Raw genomic sequence first — 10,421 nt, forward strand, 5'->3', positions numbered from 1 at the left:
TGACTGCAGCGAATGTTACCACTAGGATTCTTTTTGCCAGGGACCCTCAAGGGCTGAAATGGCCCCTCATCCAATTGGACATCAAGTGAACTTTAACAGTAACCCCTGTGCACTGTTACAAGTTTCCTCCCTGTAATACAACCTGACAAGTGGTTACACTAGACATTACAGCAGCAGCTTTTGGTGGTACTGGCCTCAGGTCCTCCACTGGGTGTTTGGGATGTTGTTGATTTTCCACGACTGCCCCCCATCTCCCCAGAGTAATGGCATGAACACAATTGTCCCTCTGTTTGTCCATTACTTTTGTAACTTTCTCATTGCAAATTGTCCAATACTCAAGTTCCTTACCTCATATTTTTCGATAAGGTACTCCAATCCTATTCAGTTTTTGGTTTCATTTTCTTTCAGGGAAACATATACCTGGTTCATTCACCATACCAGTCACAGCAGTCACTTTTTCCACTGCCTAATACAGCGCTCTGTACATTTTTATTGCTTAGTTCTGGGAAGGCCTAAACTTATGCTAAGAGCCTTAGCACAACTCAGTTTGCCTACTACAGTGAGGACCATATGGGCAAGTAAAGTTATTTACTTATGTGCATAAGTCTTTATGGAGGAGCTTCCCCTGTTAGGAGACTACTACATAGTAATAAATCCTAAATTAGTTCCTAAAAATTGTAATGGGAAGTATGTAATGTCAAGAGAATTACAGTCCAGATTCAAAATAACAAGTAGAAAAATGGTCCTTTCTTCATAACCTGCCTTTATTGCTTTATATCTTCTTTTGTGTGGAATATTACTGTCACCAATCCATTGCAAGTTTACATTTGCTGGTAGTTTCTCTTTAAAATGTATGCCCTCAAAATCACAGGTATAACAACAATCAATATCAAGAACATCACAATCAAAACTACTTCTGTAATGCTGATCCCACAGGACAGTGTAACAGTGGACAGCTGAACACCTGCTAGAGATGCTGGTTCAGAACACACTGTTCCTTTGGGGTCTTCAATTTTATCCATATTCTGCTTATACCAAGTTAATAAGCCAGTATTAAAGCAGGTGCATTCCAGTGGATTGTAACTTAAATTGATTATGCTCTGGCCAGATAGGGTAGTTAACATATCACGTGGTATGATATGAATCTTGTTATTGGCAAAATTGAGATACAGGCTCTTGAGATTGAAAAATGCCTCTGTGTTGAGTGCAGTAAGTTTGTTGTAGCTCAGATCAGCATGCTTTAGTTTCCTGAGGGTGTGAAATGCTTGGTCTTGGTCAGTTCACAGGATGATAAAATTAACACCTCTAAACTGGGTACCTGCTGAAACAGGTTGCCATTCAGAATGCTTCCTGACTCAAACTTATTTCCACTAAGGTTCAACAGGACGAGGTTTTTCAGCCCCTGTAAGAGGCCCTGAATGCTTGTATTAACAGAGGAGTAAGAGAGGTTCAGGACACGCAAGTGATGCAGATTGTGGAAAGGTCCAGAGGAAGTATCTATATGAACAAGTGTAAAAGCTAAATCCAGGAGTTCTAGGTTACCACATTCCTGAAAAGGTATATTTTTGAGCTGGAGCTTCTCATTGTAGCTCAGATTCAGGTGCTGTAATCTGCTTAGGCCTTTCAGATGTTGGCTGCAACAGTCTATGCTTGTTATATAACTGTTGCTTAAATCTAGGTGTTGAAGCTTTGACAGATTTTTAAACAGCCAGAGCCAAAGTCCAGTCTCACAGCATTATTTTTATTTTAAAGATGAGTAAGGGGAGGAAAGGTAGCAGAACTAATGTTGCAAATATGCTGAATTCTTACTAAGGATTAATTCCTTCAGTGTGTTTGAGACAGTTATGTCAGGAAGTAATGCCTTGAGGTAGGTGTAAGTTAGATCCAGGCTTTGGAGTTTGGTCAGACATTGAAATGTGGCAGCACTCAGATATTGGAAGTATCATTTCTGTAGGTTGACATCCTTCACAGAAATATTGCACAGGCCTTGTAGCATGGCCAGGCTTATGGGAAGCTCATCCTCTACATCTTCAAATGTCTCCAGCTTAAGAATGTGGGTTTGGGAACCCTGCATACCTGATAATACTACAGAGATGTCAATGCAACCCCCGAAGTCCACACTGTAGAAGAATGTGGACTGGAAAGCCCCATCTTCAATGTATGTCATATCATTGCCTTTCAGGATGAGAGTTAAGTTATGGGTTTGCTGCAGAATGGCTACACCTTTTGTCATTATTCTTTTAATGTTATTCATTTGAAAATCAAGGTGTTTGAGGTTTCTGGTTGGAAAATTCAAAGGAAGTTGCAGTGAGGAGATGTGATTGCTACCCAAGGGAAAAGTCTCTAGATTATCCAGATTCTTCATTGGAATAAAAGATAAGGTGCTGAGACCTGTCTGCGTTAAGATGAGATGCTTCAGAGACTTAGGGCCAACAAATGCAGCATCAGACAGAAACATGAGTAGATTTCCAGTCAATACAATTGTGTTCAGTCGGGTATCACTCTGAAAGGCACTTTCATACACCCAGTTGATTTGACACCTTGAAAAGAGCAGTATAAGCCAACATTAACACATCTCAAAATAATCCCAACATTACATGGTCATTTAAAATAAATCCTCCAAATTCAATAATTGCATGTATATAGAAAGACTGTGTGACCTGTGGCTCATATTAAAAGCTATGACATGGCTTGCTGTTAGAGCTTGGCTGATATTCGCAAGCTCCTGTTCTTCCACTCTGGAGTCCAACAGAGGAAGCAGTTCTCAAGATGGAACAGGACATAATGAGAAGTGAAAGCTGTCCTGACTGGGTATGAAAGTCAATATATTGCAAATTGTGCATGAACATCATGTAAAGACTCTTTCCATTGTCATTATGTTGAATAAGGAAGGCAGTCTTATTCCTGTAAGAGTAAGGTTTTTTCACAAAGCTAAAATTTTATTTTGCCCTCATTTCACAAATGTGTTAATTATAAGGGTAGTGAGAGAAGTTTGCTATTGCTACACCAGATTTCTTGGGGTTAGTATAAATAAGTAGATAAGACTTTCAGATTCTAATCATTGTAACACAAATGGCCCAATAACTCCAAGTTGTAAAGGGGAAACCTATATTTTCAAGACGGTAGGAATCCATGTTTGATAAAACAATGTATTAGTCATGGGTAAGTGTCACTACAGTTTTGCCATGATTATGACTGTCATGATACCCTTTTAAATGACTGAAACAAGGCCTCTAAAGGATAGCAGATAAAAGGCAAGTAATGGCTTACATGATCAAAGAAAGTGGAAAAAATCCACAGTACCTGTTAAATCTAAATATTCCAGATACTTTAGCATGTTGAAAGTTGTATTCTGAAGGGAAGAAAGCAAGTTAAAGCTGAAGTCAAGATTTTCTGTCACGGCTGGAAGCGTTTCAGGAATCTCTGTCAGTCCTAACCCTTCACAACTATAATTTTTGTTGGCTGTGACCTGTGGAAATTATATTATTTAAATTCTTAGGCATCAATGTTTTATGCATGTAATTACATAAATCCAAAATACACAATTTACCCAACAATCATCTTAAAAAAGAAATCAATCAAAATGAAAAAGACAATATCCTGTCTTAAAGCACTGGTATAATACCATCTGCATCTTATTCTGTTCCAAAAATTTTGAAACAGAGAAAGAACCTATGGCAACATTTTACTTTAAAACAAAATAGCAAGAATGTAAATGCCTAGGCAATGATGTGACTATGAGAGGGAGAGAGAGAGGAGCCATTAATCCACAGAGACTTAGATGGCTGGCGGCGAAGAAAACTGTGTTCAATTTAAAAGCAAACTGCTGAGTTCTGCAGAGGAGCAAAGTGAAAGTAGGGCATAGTAGCAGCTGGAGGACAGAACAGCAACCTGTCAGCAATGTACAAGAGCGAGTTTTATGAAACCTTAATGCAGCATTTGAAACAGGATTCTGGGATTATATGGAGTGCATTTCTGAAAACCAGAAGCTTGGATCTTTCGTGAAGTTTAGTTTATCAAAGCTAACATATATATGTAGGTTTGCTTGTTTGGTGTGAATTATTAATTTCCAATAAAAAATTTATGGAAGGTACTCTTAAATTTTGAATATGTAGACTGGGAGTTTTGCAATAAGATTCCATCTAAACTAAGCCCTAAGAACTATGAAGAGCTTGCAAATCAAAGGAAAAAGTGCTGTTCTGAAGTGCTAAATTAGTTCAATACAATAAAAAATGTTCAAATGAAAAGGACGTGAGAGATATTTATACTCTAAATAGCGTAAAGGAAGAGGATGGTCAGAGTAGTTAGCTATAAATGGGCAAAGGGATCTGATAAATTGAAACTGGCGGGGAACTTCAAAATAATTGAAGTCTGAGTGGAAATGGAACAATCTGTCTCTTTATGCACCAGACTGTACCAGCCTAAGTGAAAGAGATATGTGTAAAAAGTCAAACTTTGTTTTAGGCCTCAAATCCCCATTCATTGCCTAAGCAAACAGGCTGATATGCACAAGTGCACAGCAATCAATATCCAAGGAATGGCTGCCAAAGAGAGATGATAGAATTGTTCCACTTTCCAAATGACAAGCCTTCCTCTTAAAAAGAAAAGGCCTTATTTTTAAAGAACCTTCAGAAAAGACTACTCTGTCTCCAAGGGGACTATAGTATGACTAAAATCAACTTCAAGGAGAGAGGATATCTTTCTGGAAATTTCCTGTCCTATAATTTTTCTGTTGGTGAGTTTTAACATAACAAGAATTGTGAAAAGACTCAATTCTATATTTGAGAGAGGGAACACAAATTGGTTGAAGTTGGATAGAAATATTATATAAGACTTGGGTCATTTTATTCATTTTTATTGTAATTTGAATAGGCAGAAAAGGGAAAGCAATACAGTCATAACTGTAAAATTCAGAACTACATAAATGGCATACCAGGAAGAAGTATAGCAGGAGGCTTGGTGCTTCTGCTACTTTAAGAGCAGACAGGCCACAGATGAGGCAGGCTGCAGTTGGTAGGAGATGATCAGGAGCCATGTGACCCAGAAGGGGGTTGTGCTTAAAAGCTCAAGCCCTGAGCTGGACAGGTAGTTGGTCCCTCGAGGCTGCTGGGAGAACATCTCCCTAGCAGGATGGTTTCAGCTCCTGAATAACACCTAGGAGATTACAGCCTGTGGTAACATCTGGAGATTTTGGAGTGACTAAGGGGAGAAGGAGGTCCCAACAGGCCTGGGAGTAGGGCTGGAGCCCAGGACCAGGGCAGAGAAGGCCAGAGCCTTGGTGAAAGGGGAAGAAAGGACCAGCATAGGCCTAGGTACCTGAGAGTAGAACAGAGATGGTATCAGAGAGAGGCTGGGGCCTGGGGGTGACCAGGGAGGTCTGGTAACCAGGAGAGACTAAGTACCCAGGAGGAGAATGGGAATGGGACCAGAGCAGGTTTGGTGTGTGGGGGACACCAGGAGGGTCCCATGCCCAGAAAGGAATCATGTAAGTACCTGGGAATTGCATGGAGATGGGAGCAGGGTGGCTTCAGGGCCCAGAACCAGAACAGATTCAGACCTGGGAATAGGACAGGATAAGAACTCACTTGGGAATTATTGGGACAACCTCCCTTTCCTTAAAGGTATAAGTACATCAAGGCATGGCAGATAAACAGAAGGAGAGGCTCAGGATAAAGCAAGGGCTGAATAACCACTGGGTGTGTTGTGGGGGGAGCAGTCACAGCCACCCCTGGAACTGGTCTTTGTTACAAAAAGAAATAGAGGAATTGCAGAGATGACAGCAGACACTGTCTGTGGCAGAGAGGGGGTTGAGAGGGAATGTGATGCAGGAAGCACATGCTATTTTTCATGCCCTTGGAGTAAAGCACAAGGAGAGGCAGGGTGCAGTGGTGTCAGAGGGGTACCAAAACCTCTGAGCTCAAGTACACTCCTGCAGTGATATACATATGGGAAAAATCACTCAGAAGAAGAATGATGCAATGAGACAGCAAATCAGTAACTCCTAGAACAGGGGCAGGCAAAATATGGCCCATGGGTTGGATTTGGCCTGCCAGGCCATTCTATCCAGCCCATGGGGCCCCTAAAAAATTTAGAAAATTAATATTTATCTGCTCCTGGCTGCCTGTCAAAGATGACAGGAGCCAGGGGCAGTAGGACCCAGGGGGAGCTGGCAAGAGCCAGCACCAAAGCTGGCCCAGTCACTTGCCCCTCTGCACCCCAACCAGAAGCTTCTGCCTGTCCCAGCTTTCACTGTTTCCCTGCATGCCTGCTGGCCTCCAGCACCACATGGCACTGGGCTGCATCGCCAGAGTGCAGGAGTGTGTGTGTGTCTGTGCAATGAGGGGAGAGAGAGAGAGAGAGTGTTTTGTGTGTGTGTGTGTGTGTGTGTGTAGTGTGGGAAGCAGAGAGACAGTGTATGTTCACAGGGTGAGTCCCACAAGCACACCCCACCATACATGCAAACCATACCCACCCACACCCCACATACCCACAGACCCCACAAACCTATACCGATCCCCCATGCCATCCAGCCCCCCACAATATACAAGAGTAAGACTTACTTTAAACTCTTGCGTAATCACCTCTGTGTACATTACAGAAATGCATGTAAATCAGAACATAAATATTGTTTGAAATCAAATTAATGAATGTTGTAGATGTTCTCTTTTTAGAATATAATTTGGTATTTTTCTGGTTCTGAGATGGCAAAGCCCCTTGCTGAAAGGAGTATTTCTGGGGGCAAAGGAAGGGACTTCAGGTAGTTAGGAGGTGGGACTTCTAGTCCTAAGATGGCGGCCAGGGGGCGGGGTACCTGTCGGTGGGGGGTTACCCATGTGGCCCTCAATAGGTTGCCAAAACTCAATAAGCGGCCCTCTGCCTGAAATAATTGCCCGCCCCATCCTAGAATTAAATCACAAGACTAATTTCCAAATAAGCAAGTTCTAGATCCTACAATGATGAACACTATAGAGAACTGTATGATAGAGGCCTAAAATGCCCCAATGTATTAATTATTGATAAGAAAGATGAAAATATAAGCTTTAGAACTATTAATAAGCCATAAGACCATATTTATTCAAATTTAATATGACCCTGAATATAAGATGACCCCCAATAATCAGATTGTATACATGGAAAATTTATAAATAGTTTATAATTTCCCATGTATAGAATCTAATTATTTGAGGGCTATTTTTCATTCATTTCCTCACCCCCCACACACACACCACTGCCGGGGGGCAGGCAGTAGGGGTAGCAGGTATGTGGGAAGTCAAGGAGCTTGCCCCCTGTTTGTGCCTGCCCTCCTGCTACCTCTGCCCCCCATCAACCCCCACACATCCTTGGGCTCCCCCTTCCTCCTCTGCTCCTCCTCCTGCCCCTCCCCCAGCCTCTGATTCTTCCCTCCCCCTTCTCCCAGCCTCTGCTCCCCCATCCCCCCCTTTATTTTGCTTTATGCCAGCAGTCTCTGTCCCCATTGTAGCCTGGGGCACTGAGCATAGCCCCAGCCCAGTCCCCGTAGCAGTCATATGCCCAGCATGCCACTCCTAGGGACTAGGCTGAGGCTGGGCTCAGTTCCCAAGGCTGCAGCATGGATGGAGTTTGCTGGCACAGAGCAAAGATAAGAGGGGAAGGGTGTGGGGCAAATGGGGAAGCAGAGTCTGCATGGGGTGGAATTGGAGGGGAAGAGGCTGCAGGGGGTAAATGGTGGGGGTGGGGAGGCAGCCCCTACCCTTGTACACCGTCCTAAGACTTTTATGGCTTTTTCCCATAGGTGACTAATGGGGGGGCACGGATGGGGGCATGTGCCCCCCCTGAGGTTGGACACCGCTGCCCGCTTCTGAGGGAAGTTGCCACTTACCCCTCCCCACCCCATTGCTGATGCTGATTTCTGCAGGTGGTTGATGCTTGCCATGCTGCTGTCCACAAATTGTGTCCCTCCCCTCCCCACCCAGTCTTGGGAGGCACCAGTCATTCATGCTTTTTCCCCATGTTAAATGCAGGGAGGAGAACTTCTTCTTAGAATACAGTAAACATAATATTGAGACATAGTTTAGCAAGATTAAGAAATGGATATGTTTAGCCACAAATAGAAACATGACTAGTGTTTGTATCATCCTATCTCACGCCAGCTTACAAGAACTATTAATCCTTAAACTTCTGGGTGTAAACTGGTCAAAAGTAAACCCTGGGGTGCAGTTCTGTAGAATTAAATACACTTGGGCAGGAAAACTGAGCAAGGAGAAAGATGAATGGCAGGGGCAGGGGGGTCGGAGTCGATGATCTGCTTAGGTCCCTTCCTACCCTACTAACTCTGAAACTGTGAAGTCAGTAGCTGCCTGACTCTGAAAGGCACTGCAAATTATGTGACAAAATGTGCTTACCCTGCACAGGCTTCTACACACTCAGTGCACTCAAACACCCCAGTGTTATGCTGTCATCCTTGACTATTGAGGCACTCACAACAGTGACAAATACAGGAGTTGTAAAACTTGTATAGTGAGGAATCTGTTATAAGCCTGTACTGCATGTGGAGTAACATGCCACTTCCAGTACTTTCTTCTCCTTTCACTAAAAGAACCTGGGGAAAAAAATGTTTCTTTGGTCCCATTCACCATGCAATTAATTGTCTTGGGATCTTAAGACCCAAAATACCAAGAGAATTAAGGGACTCCTAGTATTTCCTTTTAATGTATTGCTGCTCTACTGTGGAATAGCATCCTTACCCGATGTGTGTACCCACTAGCAATGAAGAACCACCACCCTGCCCATTTGAACTGGTACACAGTAAGAGGTTAAGAGACCAGCTCTTAATACCCCATCTCTTTACAACTCTGATACCTTACTGTAAACATGCCTATGAGAGTTCAGCATCCCCAAAGCATTATGAAATGTAAAAAACACAGTCAATTTCCTACAGGTGCCAAAGGATCTCAGGCATGCAAAAAGATGGTGCGTGGGTGACTGAGTGAGTGTGGGAGTGAGAGAGAGAGAGAGAGCGTGAGCAGTGTCACGGTGTCTCAGAACACCTGCCTTAGTTCAGAGTCCACCAAAGAAAAATCTTTTAGCACTTCAAAATGATCAGCTGTAGGCACACAAGTATTCAAGCAAAGATTAATTATTGATTCTCTATGTAGACAACTTCTCTGCCCCAAGAGAAACAAATAGCTATCACTCACCTCAATGCACATCCCATCTACAGGCTGAGATACTTCACAGCTAACAGAGAAAAACCCCATCAAAATCAAAGGGTATAAACAACAAGCCGTTAAGGAATTAGATGAGTTCTCAACTCTGATGATCTTGTTATATCTTCTATTACTGAAAGCAAAACAGAATAACAGAGCCCAGACAGCAGAGCCAGACAAATTGAAACAGGAGGAAATAAAAAAAAAGTTTGATAACTTTCTCAACTTCAGTGCCAGTGAAATAATAGTCTCAGATGGAAGGAGGAAGTTCCTTTTTTTTAAATATTGCAAAAGACCATTCAGCAGTATGTTTAGTGCCTTAGGAGCTGATCTAAAAAGGCAGGGTGAGTGGTTTAGTCAAAAAATACCTATCTTCACATCAGTATAAATCCAGGACAGCTCAACTGAAGTCAGTGGAGTTACCCCTGTGTAAAAGAGAAGACAGAGCAACAGGCTCCTAGAAACAAAAAAAAATGGTTGGGATGCTGGTGTGGGTTGGGATTTTTGCTCGTTTATGACCCTACAATTAAATGTGAGTGAAATTCTGTAAAGAATACCTGGTGATGTTTTGCTGCTGTGTTTCTTATGATGTTTGTTAACATTTATGGAAGGATCAAGCCATATGGAATAGGGCTGGTCAATCAAAACTATTTTCAACAACAAAAAAATCAGCTATAGGAATATTTTTTCTCCAAGAATGACTTTCTCCTGGAAAAAAGTTTTTAAATAAAAAGTGGAAAAAATATTTATTTGTTGTTGTTTTAAATTTCTGCTCAAATTCTGGTTTTCTGTAGGAGAAAAATCCTACTGTTTCTGCTGGCTGTAACATAGATTAAGAGGTTGAAAGCTTGATACTTAAAAGTTAGGCTTCAGAGCTATATTTTAGGCTTTTAGCAATGTAGGTCTGTGATTATATATAAAGGAAGTTTCTGCTACCAAAAACTGTTGATTTGTAAGGAAGAAAGTGGATCAACAGGCTTAATTTGTGCAAACATTTTGATAGTTTTGGTTAAATTCATACAAATTTCAGCTGTCAGAGTATTTAATAGATTTCATAGACATTCGGGCTGGAAGGGACCTTGGAAGATCATCGAGTCCAGCCCCCTGCCCAAGTGGCAGAAAGTCAGCTGGGGTCATAGGATCCTGGAAAGATAAGCATCCAATTTACTCTTGAAGGTGTTCAAAGTAGGTGCTTGAACCACCTCCGCTGGCAGACTGTTCCAGACCTTGGGGGCT

At 42.2% G+C, this 10,421-nt stretch overlaps 1 protein-coding gene across 1 annotated transcript; it reads right to left on the reverse strand.

Annotated features, from left to right (window-relative positions):
• Positions 1 to 665: 665 nt before the first annotated feature.
• Positions 666 to 9,542, reverse strand: CD180 (CD180 molecule; the record flags this gene model as incomplete). The annotated part of the gene is given in 6 exon segments (XM_019531700.1): positions 666 to 1,276; positions 1,279 to 1,701; positions 1,704 to 1,801; positions 1,803 to 2,544; positions 3,307 to 3,469; positions 9,177 to 9,542. Coding segments are annotated over 6 exon segments (2,247 nt in total), but the record flags the coding sequence as incomplete, so codon positions are not given.
• Positions 9,543 to 10,421: the final 879 nt, after the last annotated feature.

The sequence above is a fragment of the Crocodylus porosus genome, unplaced genomic scaffold, assembly GCF_001723895.1.
Source record: "Crocodylus porosus isolate Cpor-Errol unplaced genomic scaffold, CroPor_comp1, whole genome shotgun sequence".
In the NCBI taxonomy this organism is placed as follows: Eukaryota; Metazoa; Chordata; order Crocodylia; family Crocodylidae; genus Crocodylus; species Crocodylus porosus.